We start from the raw sequence: 18,169 nt of genomic DNA, 5'->3' as shown, positions 1-18,169 counted from the left end.
TCACTGTGGTAAATAGATGAGTGTGTACCGCCCCCTGGCGGCCAACACGTTCCGCAGGTTTGATGCCAAATCCTGGACCATTTGGTTTTCATTAAACAACTTTCAAGCCAAAACTGGAACAAGTGACAAGCAGAATTTTATTCAGAGCACATATCTTCAACAGTCTCCTCCAATTCAAATTCCTGAGACTGCACCAGAATTGAACCGGTTCTTCCTTGGTCCGTTCCCAATCCGCCAGCCAAGATCCACCCAGTGAGTTCTTGCATAATTCAGATCACAAACACCAGATCACAACACAAGCTCGCTGGAAGTTTATGCACTGGTCCCGCTGTAGGGAGGAGGGCTTTGGAATGGGGTGTGTGTGTGTGTGTGGGGGGGGGGGGGGGGGGGGGGGCTACAACTGTTCTAATTATTCTCATCTTTTGTTTCATGTGTTGCAAAGCCACTCGAGCTGAGCAAAAACAGAGTTAATAACTTTAAATAGTGAGAATCTCTGGTTCCACTGATGGTATTAATGCTCTAAATAAAACACACACACACACACACACACACACACACACACACACACACACACAACACACACACACACACACACACACACACACACACACACACAACACACACACACACACACACACACACACACACACACACACACACGTTACAGTTGGCTGAACACCACCACTGTCATGTACTTTATTCACAATAAGGTCATTTTCTTCTTTAAAAAATCATTTTAATATACAACACAATTTGACAAGACAACTCCGTTTACAGCTAAATTTGAGCCTTTGAGTTCCAGCTTCTCTCATAACCAAAGCAAGCACGTACATGATGGAGAGAAAGATGGAGTGAAAGGGACAGATGAAGACTAAGTTAGAGGAAAGAATAAAGGGAGAGAAAGAGAAAGGACTACGTTTAGTATGATTTTTGTACTAAGAACCAAAATACTCAAAAAAAGAGAGAAAACAACAGTAATAAAAAACAGTAAGAAAGATGATTTAAGAGAAAATAAGCAGAGGTGTGCCAGGACGCTGTATCCTTGGCAACCTGACATGCATGTCTGTTCAACGTTTCTGCTCTGTTCTGCTGTTTCACAAGTCCACGCACACAGACCCAAGCAAAGTTGAGCGTGTGCCGGCCCCAAGCACGTGTGCATCTCTGGGGTTTAGAGGGGAGGAGGAAGAGATGGGACGGCCAGCAATGAGGGGGAGCAAGGAGGTCCTCCCCACATCCACTGCATCCATCTCCAGTCCTTCCCCCTTCGTGAGAGCTGAGTAAAGAGTCTCTGTCTCCCGCATCACAGCTCCAGTCATCCTCTGTCCAACTGTGCCACTCTCTGTGTGTGCAGTATATATAAATATATATAGATTTATATCTAGAAGCAATTCCTCTGGAAACTGTTTTTTTGGCAGGAAATAAACCGAGTGAAGTTGTTTGTTCTATCGAGGGGGGGGACAAGAGCTTGTGACTTACATTATTTCTATGTTAATACTGTACTTTACAAAACATAAATAAGCAGTAGGTGAACGTTCTGGGACAATCGTGTCATTTCTGGAGTTGGGAATCATCGTCGGTGTTGACCTTTGGGTGCAAATGTGTGTGAGTGCGAGTCATTGACGAGCAACGGGCACAAGCTCGAGAGTCCGTCACAACAGGCGAGGAGCAGGAGGAGGCCGAGGCAAGGTGGACAGAGAGATGACGAGGATAAAAGAAGAAGAGATAGGCTCCGTTCTGTGATGGATGCAGCATCACCCAATCAGCCCAGGGCTCCTCCAAAAAAAGGTGAGGGAGGTGGCGCCACCTGTGGGTGAAGGGGAGCAGAAGAACCTGCAATCAGACCAGGGTCTGACTGACTAGAAACACATTCACAAGTGTTTTGGACAGATAGCTGTAGCGTTTGTACCTGCTATCTAGTAATATACGTGTAGGTGCGGGAGGGAGACCGCCCCTCTGGCTGGCCATTGGTTGAGACGTTCAGGAAATCCCAGATCAGAATGGTGTCGTCGTGAGAACTGCTGATGATCTGAAACTCATCAAACTGAAGACGAAACACTCGTCCAGAATGCTCCTGGAGGAGGGAAGGGGGGGGACAGAAGACCTGGTGTTATCATACAGGAAGAGCCTCGATACCCCAGGGTCCCACCGACCGAACATCCCAGACTTTATTCCTTAAAAGGTCAATCAAAAATAAAATCCAAGTGAAACAGCAGTGCCTCTCACCACTAGAGTGCGCAGGCATAATGTGCTGGCAGGTGCTCGGGGGTCCAACGCTGCCTGAAGATCCCAGACCTTAATCTTACTGCAGATGGAACAAAAGACAACTGTGTGAAGCACAAAAACCGTATGTGTGAGTGCACAAAGAGGTGTGTGTGCATGACTGACCCATCATAAGCGCCGCTGACAATCCTTTTGTTGTCGAAGCGGATGCAACGCACAAGCTCCTCGTGACCTTCCAGGACTCGCAAACACGCCCCGCACTCAATGTCCCATAACCTGCCGTATGTTATGATAATGAAGAACATCCCTCAAATCAGTCAGATGCTAGAAAAGGCGTTTTTGGTGCGACGATCCGACTCTGAAGTCTTCTTTATTCACGTACCGGATTGTGTTGTCTGAGGAGCCACTGACCACCAGACGATCTCTGTACTGTAGACAGGCGATGCCCCGTTTGTGACCGTTTAGTGTTCGCACAAATTCACATGTGCTGGTGCTCCATACCTAAATGTGGCCAAGGGGGAAAAAACCCAAAAACTTCAAACAGTGGCCTGTATTTATTCTCACAAACACATTACGATATGGTAACATTTCTACACGACATCAAGAATATTTGATTTCTGGCCGGTCCTGGTTTTTATTTTGGAGATATCAGCTCTCACGCTCTGTCTTTACTCAAATATAATAGAACTAAATGACAGCTGGCTTGATGTGGGCAGTTTCATGCAGGAGCAATTTTCCTTTCTTACCAAAGTAAGTAACAGAAAGACGTTTTTACTCAGGACATGAGCTTTATTCTTATGACAGGACCAGATGTTAGTATTGAAATGAGCCAGCTTAGGTCGCTAGCTTCTCATCAAAGCGCAGATTTGCATCTCGTTCCATTTGTTGACCGGGCGGCTCCTTGAGTAACTGAGTCATGACTTCTGGAAAGAGGTATTGCTGTTGACCTTTTAAATGTATTGGAACAGGTGCAATTTAAACCCATTATGTTTGACAAATGGCAGAAATCTTTAAATATTTGAGCTAACTATGACAAAGAAATAACAAATAAATAAAAGTGAGTAGAAAATATGTAGACTCTTGGTTTGGAAATATGGCTGCTATTTCTAGGAAATTATTCCACCGACATAAAAAAAAAAATCTTCTGGGAAGACTTTAAATCAGCTTGATGCGTTTTATGAATTTCTGTTACCTTGATGGTGCGGTCCCCTGAGGCAGACACAATATATTTGTCATCAAAGTCAACCACGTTAACAGCAGCCCGGTGTCCCACAAGGACGCGGCGTAGGCTGATGTCGGTCGGCGAGGCCATGTCCCAGACGGCGATGGAGCGGTCCTTGGAGCAGGTGACCATCAGGCCATTTGCGAAGCGTAGATGAAGAACTGCCTCGTTGTGGTGAATCAGTGTGTTCAGTACCTCGCCCGTCGTCACCTCCCAAACTCTGCAGAAGAGGAGAGTGACAGGATGGAGGTGAAGGGGGGTAAGAACAGAACATAAAAGGGGAGAACAAGGTGGGCCAGGAAAAAAGAAAAAGTGTCAGCACAGAATGAGATACAAGGGTAGGAGGAGGACGTGGAGGGAAAAGAAAAGGAAACTCAAATTACATTTATTTAATTCATAATTGAATGGGTTTGCAGCCCCGAGCTGTTGGACATTTGGACTCTAAAGCTGAACTCACTGGAAAAGCTGACAAGCAAACCTACAAACAAAATGACCGTCAAACTGTTGCTAAGGAAGTGAAGTCACATTTTCCCTGGACACGGCCCAGCAAATATGGCGGATGTGTGGCGTAATAAGTGAATTAATGCTGAGCTTGTGTGTGTGGCAGCCAGACAAGTGTCAATGTAGGCACACAGCCAGACTGTTAAGTAAGCACAATAAAATACATCCCACCATTTCCACCAACAGGAAACTTAAGTTAGGCTTGAAAGTTTGCATACACGTGTGTAAATGAAGTGCTTGATGGCACTCCTGGGTTCTAGGCCGTCCCACAACTCTCATTTTGATGTGGCGCAATAGGAAACGCGGTTGACCAAAACACCCATAAAATGTTGTTGTGTAATCAATCATGGCCATTTAAAAGTGTTTTTAACCGGATCTTCAGAGAAAAGTTGTCACAAATGCTAAAAGCCACCAAAGTGTGGGGATCATCTCTGGATTCTTAATACAAAGCTACCAGTCATCAGGCGGGGCTTCCTGTGTTGCAACTGGAGAATGTTTTTAAGACAGAATGAACATAAGAGAAATCTGGACTTGGAGAACCTGGAGACTGACGAAGAAATGAGTCCGTGCCAATAAAAACAGCAGGGATAGTTTATCTGCACCGATTCCATGGACACAAACAGCCAGAGGCCTGTGGGTGACTGACACGGTGCATTCAAACAACAGAAATCATTAATGACGCTTTATTTGTGCGGATGTGCAGAGTGTCACTTTCAGCTCACTGCTGCACTATAAAAAGGGAAGTTGAGGCAGATACTGGAACTTACGGAAGACTGACTGAGAAAAAAAGAGAAGGCAGATTTTTTTTTTCCACCATGCAAGTCAAAATGTGGTAGCAGAGAAATAATTTCCCTTTTAGCTCACCAACAGAGCGTAGTTATCAGTATTAGGACTTGAAGAGAGTGTGCGTATTACATGACACTGAGGTTAGCTTCCGATTTGTATATGGCAGAATTGGTAAGAGAAAATAAACCCATGATACTGTTCCTTTACCAAATGGTCATTTATCATTTAGCACAAGGTGGCTCAGAAGAGAAAAAAGTCAGGGAACTGTTTCAGTTTTGCTCTCAACAGGATGATTTAACTGCCAAATTGGAAGCTAATTTCAGCGCCTCGTTTTACACCATCTCCTCAAGGTCCTAATACTGATAACTGTGTTTATCAGCTTAAAAAGGAAGCATTTCTTGGTTACTGAAGCCAAGTCAGAAGAATACTTTCACCTGCACTGCATTTTGTAGCAGCCAGTGTTCTGGATTTTTCTCAACATCACATTTCTACTTTTTTTGTTTGTTTTTTTTAATTGATATTTTACCTTTTTTCCCCCTCTACAAATTTTCTTTAAGTGCACGATGAATAAATTAAAAATCTAACTCCTCTTGTGTTTTTTTTTTCTCAGAGATGGCCCCAATTCTCATCCGTAGCAACTAGAGATACACAGCAGGTGTTGAAACAATAAAACCTTTTCTATTTTAAGTACTTGGTGATCATGTTTAACTGGTGTGTTACTGGGTGAGCGTTTTGGCCGGAGCATCTTGAAAACCACGCTTGTACGCTGGCTGTGTGTTCTGTACCTGACAGTGGAGTCAGAAGACCCGGTAACGATGACCCTGTCGTCATACTGCAGACACAATACTGAGCCTGTGTGCCCAGTCAGAATCTTCAGACACTCCAGGCTCTGTTTATCCCAGATCTATCAAAAAGAAGCAGACATAGAAGGAAGCAAACGGAGTGAGACACACTGGTCACTGGCAACAGAGGACGACAGAAAACAAGAGGTCTGCGAAAGGTAATAAATGTGGGTCATGGTGAGAACGGCCTATTCTCTCAGCGGTGTTTCTGCTCCATTTACCCTCACTGTTCTGAACATTCAGCTCTTTTCTGGTTGTGGCAGTCTCCACAGCAATATGCACTCCTTCAGCTTTTGTACCAAGTGGCTACATCATTTTATTCCTGTGCCTTCGTGTCAACTTCAATAGAGTAACCCTGGTTTACTTATGACACACATACCTTAATTGAATTGTCCCTAAGGCCACTGATGATCTTGTCATCGTCATATTGGAGACAGTAAACTCCTTTACTATTTTCTGAGCGACACTGAATCCTCTGCAAGTTGTGTCTTCCACACCGCCAATTCGCTTCAATAGTCTGGAAGAAAAACAGACGACGACATCAAACACCAGAAGCGGTGCGATGGTGCAAAATAGTCAATCAAGTTACATAATGGTATTAGAGCCGACACAGATGGGCGCACAAGTGAGGTGGAAAGTGGTGATGAGGCTGCATTTCACATTACTGGGTGGCATTAACTAGAAGCATTATGGTTTTTCTGGGATAGAGACACATTCAAGTGCAGGTTATATTTAAAACACAGAAACAGATTCACATTCTGCTCATTCATTATTTTCTTTATCAAAACCTGCGCATTTATTTCAGATTCTGTTTTATTTAGGCCACAAAGACCCGAACGCTTTTAAAATAACTGATGACGCCATAACGAAGGCTGCACAAAGGTAGAAACTGGTCAGTGGGTGCTGGCCAGTTCTCTGGGGGCGTACCTCTATGTCTTGAATAATCTTGGGATACAGTGAGTGATAGTAAGAGTTGGGCGGGACTTCTGCTGTGCGGTTCTTGAAGAGATATTTCTCCCTGGAAAAATGAGCATAATGACAGGTGTGTGTGTGTGTGTGCGAACATTCATTGTGCTTCTGTGTGAAAATGACTCTTCTCTTACCATTGGTGTCTCTCGGATAGGCCTTTCCAGAGCGGGTCGGTGCGCACCATTCGCTCAATGAGCTTCTTCCACAGCATCCCCTCGGAGATGACCCTCTGCCACTCCTTACACACCAGTTCTGCTGAGCATAGGGAGCGAGCGTCCAGGAAAGACAAGATATTCTCTGCTATATGGTCCAAGCCTTGGGCTGAAAGGGAGAAAAGAAAAACGGTGTATAAGATGTCAACTGGTTGGGTGTTGTTCGCAGTGGATTGTATTTTTACCTGGCAACGCAGTGATGAAGTCCCTCTGCAGCATGGGTTTGAGGTAGGAGTTTATGTGGCCGTGCTGGTAGTGGCACATACGGGAAATCAGGCGCTCAACAAACTCCACCTGGTCGGCCTCCGACCACTGGTCAAAGAGGGTGATGCAGTGTTCCTTCTCCTTCTCATAGTTTCCTTGTGACGGTCGCTTACGGGAGCCCACTACAGGACCGTTAGTATGCTGCAAAGACCAGCACAAGTCAACAGAGTTAGAAGAGTTATCTGGCTTTACATTAAAAAGAAAAGAAGTTTAACATCTCAAATCTTGCCCCTCAATGTAATCAGGAGATTAGAATAAAAGCTGTAGATGGACAAAAAACACCTTACAGAAGGTAAAATCTTACTTAAACTTGGCAAATAGATATGACCATGTTTGTATAGGAGGTGGCAAAAGAGGCACTGATCCAGCAGAGGACGAACGACACCATGTTTTCACCGGCAGCAACAACAAAGTGGCGGTGAGGCGGCCCGTGGTCAAATGGTGCAGAATGAGTAATTATAGGAGCAGGAACTCCCACATGGAGCCTCCTGCTAACTTCTGATTGCATCTCAGAGAGAGAGAGAGATGGTCAGACTGCTGAAATCTGCTGGTGGTGCCTGCTTCCAGTGTGGGCGCAGAACACATGGTCTGCCTCCAGATTAAACCTGGCACAGGGAGAGATGATAAAAATCCCTCTGCATCTGATTCTGTCGGTGTGTATCACCATCGTCTTGCTCGTGGGAAAAGCACGACTCTTGTTGCCTGGTCCTATGGTGTTTGGACAACCCATAAAGCATGTAGAAACCCACCCCAAGCTCTATCTCTGCATCTACCTCAGCCTTATGTTGTTTTATTCTTAACAAAACCAAAACATGTGTGAGTATCACAGTTCATGTGTCTGTCTGACATGGTGTTCAGTTAAATGCCAACCTTCAGAACCGTGTTTTTCTTTGGCGACAGGTCGTCCACGAGGTTTTGCGACTCCATTCCTGACGTGTTCTATGAAAACAGAAGAAGAGGTGATTGGTTTTTATTGCATTCTGTTGAGCTCTTTCTTTAAAAAGGCAAAGTAAAGGCAACTGAGTGGACGGCGCGAGAAACGAGTGCCACAAACAGCCAGGGAAGGGCGGCCTTCGTGAGTTCTGAGGCGTGCACACATGTATGGAGCGGAAAACAAACCCCACAACAAAAAGAATCCATTTGCTGCGTGTCTGTGATGCGGGCTAAATGTCTGGACAGGAAATTAAACTGCAGCAGCATCTTAGGTATGTCACTGGCTGCAGCTGGGCCATGACTAATGAAAGTAGGAATCAGAGCGTGGTCTCACCACACACAGAGGAGAGGATTTTATGGTTACACTACTTGTTTTCAGGGATACTTAGATGTTCTAAACAATGCTCTGAAGCTGTACACTGGCACGGTCAATGATTCACTTTATCCCGATTTTATATTAACATTATGGCAATAGAAATGTGATCCAAAAACAACCTTTGACACCAATTAGGCGGGCATACCTACCTATCAAACACAGAACTATTGATTATTGAATCACACAAACACACAAACAATTAAAACACCCAAGTATTGAGTTTTCACTTAAAGCGTAAATGATTTTGAATCACCCAGACAGTAAACGGTAAACGGGTAACGGGACCAAAGCAGACGGCACAGGGAGCCAAAACGGGCTTACTGCTTTGGATGATCATGCACAGCAAAGCAGATAGAAATAAAGACACAGACAGAGAGGTTTGGCCAAGCAGGCATGCACGCTCCCCGCCTCTCGGAGCCTAAAGAGCCCCACTGTTTCAAGCAGAGTTTGAGGGGACACCAGAGAACAACCCAAGAGCAATGTGCTTCAGACAGGGAGGGAAAGACAGTGTTACGTCCGGAAGCGGGACGGTGAAGGGGCGAATGTGTCCACCACGAGGTGGGACGAGGAGTCGTGTAGAGTGGGCAAATAATAACGGTGGTGATGGAATGCTCAGGAGAGAAGGGGAGGGAGAGGAGGAGAAGCAGCAGAATTAAGAGGAGAGAGGCAGAACCTGGTTGTGAGCCCGGGTGGAGGGGATGCTCTGCAGGCACCTGAGTGCACACAAACTCTCAGCCACCGAGGAGCAGCCCAGCCAGAGCGAGCGAGGCACAGAGCACTGTGTGAAAGAGAGAGAGAGGAAGGGAGGAAGGGAGGAGAACCGAGTGGACAGGGTGAGGGAGGGAGAGGAAAGGAAGAGCGAAAGAGCAGAGATGAGAAGTGAAGGGAAAGTCGAGGAGGGTTGGTGACGGAAACCAAATGCGGTGAATCAGTGAGTGGGGAGATGAATGGAAGGGCGGGTGGATGGAAGTGGGGAGGCAGTGGGAAGTCGCATGCAGGGAAATGTGGAAGGTTTCAAATAATGGCAGGATGGAGAAATAAGGTACGGGTTGAGATTGACAGGGGGTTGGTGTGTAACCATCAAAAGTGAGGAGAGAAAAGAAGGGGGGGGTGGGGATAGTAAGGGGAAAAACCAGTATTAGAGCTACACACACATTGGCACAGTGAGCGAGGAACACACACTCCTTCACACACAGGTTACAGACCCATAAACATACACACAAAAGCATTATTAGACATGAACTGGGTGAGGGTAGGTACAGAACAGGGATGGGCACCGACTATTGATCTATCAGGAGCCCCCACCTGCCATCTTCATTCATTTGGGGATAGTCAATAACACGGGGGCGATGCATTTATGTATATAGAAACATATACATATATATATATTGACATCACACAACCCAGAAAAAAGTGAAAACCATGACAGGCCTAAGAAGTATAAGAAACTAGTAAAAGTGTTTAATAAATGAATTATATCTATTATTTTATTTGATGCAAAGGTGTGAAATTATGATGTCAAGTATATATTATTTAAGGATCACATGCTCCTGGTATTTAATATCAAATAAACCCCTAAACATTTATTTGCTACGTATTTACACCTCAAGCACATTTACACTGTATCATTATTTTAATTGCAGGCCAAATTGGTTATTATAAGATTTGAGGAAATCAAGAGATTTATTCAAAATTGAAGATTACACGCAACTAAATTGTTAAGAACCATCAATTTAAAAGATGGAGACACGGTCGTTTTAGGTCCACTTTACTCGTCTTTACTGTAGACAAACCAGCCCACGGTACATTATTTAAATGAAAGGCGAAATAAAGAGATCTTTTTAACAAATCGTCTAGGTTTGGGAAACCAACATACATACACCTGTTTCAGAAGGGAAGAATAAATACTCGAGTGTCATTTGTAGCCACTATGCATTGATCATTTCAGGAGGAAATAATTCACTTTACCCGCACCTTAAATGAACAGCCTGCTTAACAATGGTACCGTTAAGTCGCTGGCCCAGGTTAGGACTGAACAACCGAACTATTATCGCTGCAGTGGCTACACCAAAAATAAATCCAGTAAAAGTTAGCCCCACGGACTGGCAGATTCGGTCACCTCTCTTTGTGCGGGCGAACTATACTTAATTGTGATTTTTGATCACGATTTATTTGGACTATTTTGAGGATCGAATGCTTTGGTACAACGTCTTTGCCACATATAGTTAGCGTCTTAGCGCTGTAGCTACTAAGCGTTTGCTACCCTGCTAATCGTGATAACGCTAAGTGAAAGAAGAGCAATACACTTCCTTCTACGCACTTAGATAAATGTAAACAGACAACCCCGTCGTTATGATTCACATCCACCCCTTTGTAATATATAACGTGCTCGGCTCTTCCTCACATTTACTGCCATGTGTGTTGGGTTTACGCGAACAAGTTGATGTATCACACTCGAAATTGTAGGTTGCTCGCTGCGTTCTAGCTCACGTTAGCCGAGTGGCTAGACAGGGCCCAGTTAAAGTGGCGCAGCGTCACCGCAGTGAACGATGCCCCGAGAATCCTCGCCGCTCCTCGGCCGAGCGCTCAGCACCAACTCCCCGCCGTGTGCCTAATACAGGCAACACAATGCGCATAGCCTCCGCTTCATCTCAACATACAGGGCTTGTTTACCAATATGACCATCACCATAAGAGGCACTCTCGGCAAAATTAACGATGATTTCAGGCCCTCCCTCTGATTTCTGGTGCCCCCTCCTTTCTCCGCCACCGCTCCTAACAAGCCGCTTCAGCCCGTTCCTGCCGTCGACTGAAACCTTCGTCGCTTCTGCGATATATGCGTGACACTGGTCACAGTGAATGGTAACGATGCCACGAAGCAACGCGCCTTACCATCAGCTCCAACGTTTTGTCCTCCATCTCCGGTTCCATGTTGACGATCCCCCCCGAAACTCGCTATGAAAATGGAAACCCAGCCCTGCGTCGGCGGCCCGCAAATGCGGAGACGTCATACATTTCGCTTTAACACACAGCTCTGGTAGGGCAGTGTCATGCGGGGGGGTGGGGGGATGGTAATGGCCCTGCTATGAACGAGCGCAGCGATTGGACGGATTTCGCCAAGGGAGGCGGGGCTTCAGGTCTTCGTAACTTGCTGATTGGCTGAGCGTGCTACCAAGGCTTTCCACGGTTACACCCCCAAACAAAAAGGCAAATGGAAGAAGGTGCTGTTGCTATCCTGAAGGGTGCGCTTACGCCAAACCAATCAACCGCACACCCGCGCCGTAAAATGCAGCATGACAAGAATGATTGAGGGAAGTACGACTTCTGGATAAGATATGCTCGGATAGGCATATTCAAGGTCCTGGATTTAGGCTTCTGAAACCTACCCCAGGCTACAGGTGTGGTAAAAACCCACTCAATATTATGGCTAGAATAAAATAATTTAAAATATACATGTTAAAAATATACCGTTAATGCAATACATTTTGTAAAATAACTTTTGAAATGGCTCTGGAATTTCTGCAGTAAAAACATAATATCAGGTACTGAAGCAACTTTATACTAATCTCCATTTGATGCACGTCTCTAACTTCCACATGAATCTAATAACATCATGAGCAGATGCACGTGAATGCTCGAATTATATTTTCCTTGTATTTAATGCAACTTCCGGGACGTTATTAATTCATCTTAACGGGCTGTGATATCTGGCAAATTTGATTTCAGCTTCAGGTTGTTGATCTTATTATACTGAGGCAAAAATCCATTGACGCAGACACGGATTCCATCACTCGTCCCTGACAGCGGAGTCATCCAATACAGAAAATGCAGTGAAACTGTTCTATCCAAGAAACAAAACATTATTGAGACCACATCAGATGAGCTGACGTTGGTTTTCAGCAGTTCAAATTTAATACTTTGTCCCCCTTTCTCTACAGAAACCCAGGTAAAAAAAATCCCCCACTCTCATAAAATACAACAGCAGCAGTTACCAGTAAAAAAAAAAAAAAAAAAAAAAAAAGTAAAGCAACGGAGAGAGAAGAGATAAGGAGGGGGCATGAGGCAAAAGGGGAAAATATTTTCTATATAGGTGGAGTGAATCCAAAGTTCTTCAGACCAGGTTTAGGGGCAGCGAGGAATCTGGAAACTTGCTGTTGTGTTCATTCATAATGGAGGGGAGGAGGAACAAAAAGGAGTCAAGTCCAATCCAACTAGGGGAAGGAACCAGCGCTCTAAGGCAGGGATTTATTCAGAAGGGCTTGTCCCTCTCTGGATAAAAGAAAATCTCACTCCTCTTCAGCCTGTGTGTTTTTGTCTTGTATACAGATTAAATGTATGTGCAAGTTGTGTTTTGCAACAGATAAATTGGAAGGTGTTTCTGTCATATGGTCAACATGGTCGCACCTCTCACTTGCTGCACGAGAGGTGGCATTTTTCTTTCCTTATTTCTTCATTCATTCCTTTGTTTATTTTTCTCCCACATATCAGTCCCAGACTACCTAGTAGTCATCCAAATCAAAGAACTCATCGTCCTCTCCTTGGTACTCCATGTCCTGGAAAGCGACCCTGTATCGCAAGATACCTGGAAAAGACCAGATCAGTGGATCAACATGTGAGATATTCACAGAAAAGGCAACACCAGGATGTGAACTATGTAGATTAATAAAAAACAGATCTTAACATAGGAAACAGCTTGTGCTAATGCTAAAGTCGATTCATTTATTAGCATGTACAATATAAATGAACCAAACTACACCTCCTATTACAGACATTAAATTTGATGTTTTAAATTAAAAACATTCTACGAAAAGCACAGACTCGTGTGTATTAGGCTTTTTAAGAACCAAACAGGTCAGCAGCTTAGGCATTGCCAAATTATCCTCCTTTACACGCCACACCTAGTTTTTTTTCTCAGCAATGTCAAGTTATAATTAGTGGTCAACCCGTCATTAAAAATAAATACATACGCGTACACACACATACACACAACCTTATACGGACACAGACGCCCTATCATCAAATAACATTAGACTCACCCCCAATGCCTCCGAAGCCCTTGACAAACTGGGAACCTTCCTGGCTTTTGTCTGTAACTATCTCCAACGTGGCCCCAAATTTCTTGTAGTTGTTAGCAAACCACTCCAGGAGCGGCATGCTCTCAATCAGCTCGTGTTCCTGCCCCGTCTGAGAAACACGCAAGAAATGAGGAGCCTGTCATTATCGGCAACGACAAAACAAAAAGAACCTGTTTGGATTGTGACGCTCACCTCCTTGTCTGTGAAATGAGACTTGTCTTTCTCCTGCTCTGGCGTTAAGTACAAAATCTTCTCATCTATAATCACGAGATGATGAACATTAGACCATTTTATCGGCTCACGTTTCCTCAACAGCTCCAGGAGGATTTGCACACTCGTTACCATTCTCAGCTCCGTTGCTTTCTGCTCCATGCACACGTAAAACGTAACGCATAGTGTCCAAGTTCTCATAGACTATGAGGATCTCCACCGCTCCCATCTCCAGGGCCTTGAGTGTGTCATCTACTCCAAAACAGTATTTCCCCGTGTCCTGGCTGATCTCATCAAAGTATCGCCCTGTGGAAAATGAAAACATTTCCATCACATGGAGAGCTTGTGTTTGATCATAATGGTTCCAAAAAGAGTTAAAAATCATTTCAATGGTGCAAAATGAGGAATCACCTATAAGCTTCTTCTCTTGGATGAATTTGACATTAGAGAGAACCTCTGCTGAGAGCTCGATAGCCTGATTGAAGCCATTCTCTCCTCCATAAGAGATGTCTACAAGCTTCAAAACCTTTGCTTGTAATCTCTGCAGAGAACACACAAGGTTGAAAACACATCATTTTAACCTCCATAAACACTCATTTCTGCCTACTTGTAAACACACAACAGATCTGGCTTTAAAAAAAAAAACTCACAAAAATTAAGACTAGTTTAAGTCTTTGAAGATGGTGCTGTCTTTGTTTTTATAATAATAATATAGCCTCATGGCTGATATTCTAAACAACTGATGTTAATGATTTCATTTTAAAATGATTCTTGATTGTAGATGTTAAAACTAGTTTGATATTACTCAACAGTCCTTTCTGAAAATAAACAGATGAGAACCATGTGCTGCTGTTGTTTCAAAGACTAAAAATAGTCCCTAAAAACTGGAGTTTGGTGAGAACTTGTGTTTATTCTGTAGAAATAAGGATGCCTGAAGACGCTTGTGTCAAACTTTAAAAGACAGATAATTGTTCACAGACTTACTGGATCAAACATGTCAGACTGGCTGAGCTCGGTCTTGAAGTCAGCAGAACCAGCCAAGACCATTCCGGCCACATTAACTTTATCGTTGGACACAAACAGCTGGACAGCCGTCTCAGCCACTTTCCTCACATAGTTGTGTCTCTTCTCCATTCTCAGTCGAGCAAAACGCAGGGCAGACTGTCCTCCTCTGCCTGAAATACACAAACAAACAAAAATGTTCAGTGGACTCTGTGTACTAAAGGCCAAATGTGTTTATGAAGTCCTCCAGACTAGTTGGGAAACAGCCTGTTTGTTATGCAAGTAATACGAGTTAATACCGTGCTTTTTGGGTAGGTCCACGGTGAACTTGTGAAGCACCTCCCTGGTGTTGCCCTGCAGCGTGCCAAACAGTGCGCCACTACCGTCGATCACAATAAAGCCAAACTTACTGTCATCCGAGAGCAGGGCTGTCAGAGCCTGTGTGGATGGAGGAAGAAGAGTCCACAAGCACATCAGCTGTGGAAACACTGGCCGCAGGTTCCAGCTCAGCATTAAACTACACAGGCAGACCAAACATGAAAAGGGGCTCACCTCCGTGTGAAACTTGTTGTCGCAGAGATACAAGGAGGTGTTGATTGGCTTAAAAGGCTCAAAGTCGATATTGACTTTTTTCTCCTTGCCCTCTTCTGTCACTATAGTACCACAGTACACAACTAAACCATTGGGTGGCACTGGCAAGGTGAAAAGGTCAAATGGACACAAGTTAGATGAATACAGGCTGATCACTCCTTTTTAGGAGTAATGGAGCTGTCAACATTTCAGGGTGAATTCACAAATACTTGTCAATGTGGTGCAACTTAAAATGTAATAAGGGTACCTAATGCTGAATATTGTGGCAAGTTACCGTGTGCACCAACATCAGCCTGCATAAACTGGACCAACTCAACTGCTTTTCTCTTTTTGGACTATAAAGCAGCTGAGCAGCAGAAACAACTTTAATGGAGGGTCATAATGGTGAGCTAATAGTGAATTAAGTCATCACCAATCCTTAACAAAGAGAACAGCTACAAGCAAACTATTTCAAACAGAATGATCACAATTAGAAAAATGGTGACGGATCTGGCATCAAACTAAGTTCCACAAGGTATAAAAACAAAAACCCCTACATATCTTCGAATGTCCCGATAATCATATTTATTTAACCTCTTTATGTGTATGAAGCTCAAACTGCCAATGTGACTGAATATTCATTAGAATTACGCTATAAAATCTTTTGTATTTAAAAAAAAAAAGGTCTGGCTTGAACTGAGGTTAACAGTCATTTTCTCAACACTTACCTTTGTTATAGAGTTTTAGCCTTTGCTGTACAGAAGTGATGGCCCCAAGCACAGAGAGCCTGTTGACTCGACTCTTGATGTTTGAAGCGGTTCCAAACTCATCGGCCAACATTTTGGCCACTCTGGATATCTGGTCCTTGGGTGGGATGATCAGCGAGATCATACTGGTTCCATTACTGCAGAGGAAAACAGCACATAATTCACACAGGCACCACAAATGCTGCGGCCCAAACTACTACGTCTGTTCTGAAAATGAAGACGCTCAACAACACAAGGGGACGCTGGCACAGAAGAACCAAGATCACCTGCATAAGAAGTCAAAGGTGACATGAGCTTCACCTGCACGTTATGTATCTTGAACACCATAAATGTAAAGTTTCTGCACCATGTGCCTAAGCAAACCGTGGTTTAAGCTAGGCCAGGCACAGGGGCACAGTAGCTGTATGAATGTAGGGCAAATGGTCAACTGTAACATTGCAGACAAGAGCACAGGACAGCAAATTCTGCACAGCACTGGAACACAACCTTTGCTTAACATACACAACAATGCAACAGCATTCCCTTTAAGCCCATCAGTTAAAAAAAAGAAACAACAAAAACTACTCAAATTACACCAAACCGGTGAAAGATTTAAACCGTTAAAACGACCATATTTCATCTAACGTTTTAGACCAACGAGGAAATGTACTCTACAGAATGGCAGCGTATACTTTCCGAACAGTGATTACTCAAGTGAAAACTGCTCCAGGGTGAGCGATCGTCTGCACCGGCAACCGGCCTCCCTTATCAACGTGCTTTCTTGCTAAAGACAACCATAGTGGCCTCTTTCTACAGATGACGTCTGTTAATGCGCCTCATTAGCAAGGCAGCTAACGTTAACTAATTGATACATTGGACATGGAGGCCCCTTCTGTGTAATGTCGTCAATACAAAATTCCACACAAACCCAAAGGTATAAGCAACCTTGATAATAGTTCGACGGTATTTAGCACTGACCAAGCTAGCAGCTAAAGCTATAGCTGGCTAAGTTAGCTATGCTAAGCTAACCACTCCCAAATTCGGCCGCACTTTTCGGATCTCCAGCTGTTAGGATGGTCGAGAGTCACGCCACCACAGCAAGTGAGCTCCGATGTAGCGCTGCGCCGCATTTTCACAAACAGCCCAGTCACTTACCCACGGGCAGCTTCTAAACTTTTAATCAGCTTCTTGATTTTCCATATCTCCACGTTCCTGTCCGCCGCGCTGGGGTCGTCCGCCATCTTTCTGCTGTAATCGCTTCAGCACCTAAAAGACGTAAAAAAGAGCAAACATGTCCACTAAATCCACGAGCACCCACACTGAACACCACTGCCTGCGTTACTAGACAGGTTAACTATTTTGTCCTTTTCAGGCGAGCAGGTTACCCCTCCAGAATAAGGTCTGTTAGGGCACCTAACCAGCAGTACTGGGCTACAGGCAGCTGGCCTCAACGTCGACAGCAGATCCAGCCCGGTTAGGCTATGTCAGTGCAGCGCCGGGAGAATTCCGGGCCTACCAGTCAGCCAGGCCCTATCGCCAACCGCGTTCTTTAACTTGTCGCCTCTTTTCCCACCACTGTTTATCAGACACACGGTAATGTAGTCAATGTGGTACCTGCCACGGACAACGCCGCTCCGCTCTGCTGTCGGTTCGCTGCACGACGTCAAGTCGGTGGTACAAGGAGTGACGTTGCTTTCCCGACCTGCTTCTCTCCTCTCCGCACGCCGTGCGTGGTGCTATCGCTGGAGTTCACATGTAGGAGGTGGTTAGAATTGTGGCGTTCCCTTCCTGGAAACCACATAGAAACCAATGGAAGCACGCGAATCCACCGTCGTCACGAAAATGGGGATCCTGATTGGACAATCGCTGCTGACGGATATGACGCGTCAGGACTGCGCTTTTCAATTGCCCACGGGATTTGTAGTTCATTTCTTAGATTCGTTACAATTAATATTGGCTTACAAAGTTATGAGGTCGAAAATACATTATGTGTGATTGATTATTCTAGCTGCCTAGTCTTCCTTATCCATTCAACCAATAGTACACGACATTTGATTGACTGAGCCATAATTTAGCAACTTTTACGTGTCCCATGAAACTTTGGTTCGAAGTGTGACTTCTGCTGTTTCAGCATCAATACGGTCGTCAGTTACACAATATACTTTTAGCTGGATTTGAAAAGATTTGGTTTTCTCTGTGAATAAAATCCATTCCCCCCGAGATTTCCGTAGTGTAGTCGTAT

General features: G+C 44.4%; 2 protein-coding genes across 4 annotated transcripts; both read right to left on the bottom strand.

Moving 5' to 3' along the window:
- Positions 1-682: 682 nt before the first annotated feature.
- On the bottom strand, positions 683-11,379 carry fbxw11a (F-box and WD repeat domain containing 11a). Of its 3 annotated transcripts, XM_057042790.1 has the most exons (14): positions 11,217-11,346; positions 8,999-9,103; positions 7,887-7,955; positions 6,938-7,157; positions 6,675-6,861; positions 6,499-6,589; positions 5,951-6,088; positions 5,515-5,633; positions 3,413-3,662; positions 2,603-2,721; positions 2,386-2,496; positions 2,224-2,302; positions 1,907-2,071; positions 683-1,804 (listed from the first exon to the last, which is right to left on the bottom strand). In XM_057042790.1, the coding sequence occupies exons 1-13, from the start codon at positions 11,253-11,255 to the stop codon at positions 1,910-1,912; spliced, it is 1,689 nt and encodes a 562-aa protein (XP_056898770.1). In that variant the 5' UTR covers positions 11,256-11,346; the 3' UTR covers positions 683-1,804; positions 1,907-1,909. The 3 variants fall into 3 exon arrangements, with proteins under 3 accessions (XP_056898770.1, XP_056898771.1, XP_056898772.1); XM_057042791.1 differs by lacking the exon at positions 8,999-9,103 and having other exon boundaries at positions 11,217-11,379; XM_057042792.1 differs by lacking the exon at positions 683-1,804 and having other exon boundaries at positions 1,946-2,085; positions 2,163-2,302; positions 11,217-11,349.
- An 819-nt stretch (positions 11,380-12,198) lies between these two features.
- etf1a (eukaryotic translation termination factor 1a) lies at positions 12,199-17,713 on the bottom strand. The gene is made up of 11 exons (XM_057042793.1): positions 17,542-17,713; positions 17,083-17,193; positions 15,910-16,085; positions 15,164-15,303; positions 14,911-15,049; positions 14,594-14,784; positions 14,021-14,150; positions 13,742-13,915; positions 13,592-13,656; positions 13,361-13,508; positions 12,199-12,906 (listed from the first exon to the last, which is right to left on the bottom strand). Exons 2-11 carry the CDS (start codon positions 17,166-17,168, stop codon positions 12,824-12,826), a joined length of 1,332 nt encoding a protein of 443 aa, XP_056898773.1. The 5' UTR covers positions 17,169-17,193; positions 17,542-17,713; the 3' UTR covers positions 12,199-12,823.
- Between the last annotated feature and the right edge of the window lie 456 nt (positions 17,714-18,169).

Source organism: Takifugu flavidus, chromosome 9, assembly GCF_003711565.1.
Source record: "Takifugu flavidus isolate HTHZ2018 chromosome 9, ASM371156v2, whole genome shotgun sequence".
NCBI lineage: Eukaryota > Metazoa > Chordata > Actinopteri > Tetraodontiformes > Tetraodontidae > Takifugu > Takifugu flavidus.
The sequence above is the reverse complement of the archived record's forward strand: the minus strand, read 5'-3'. Positions and strand labels throughout refer to the sequence as shown.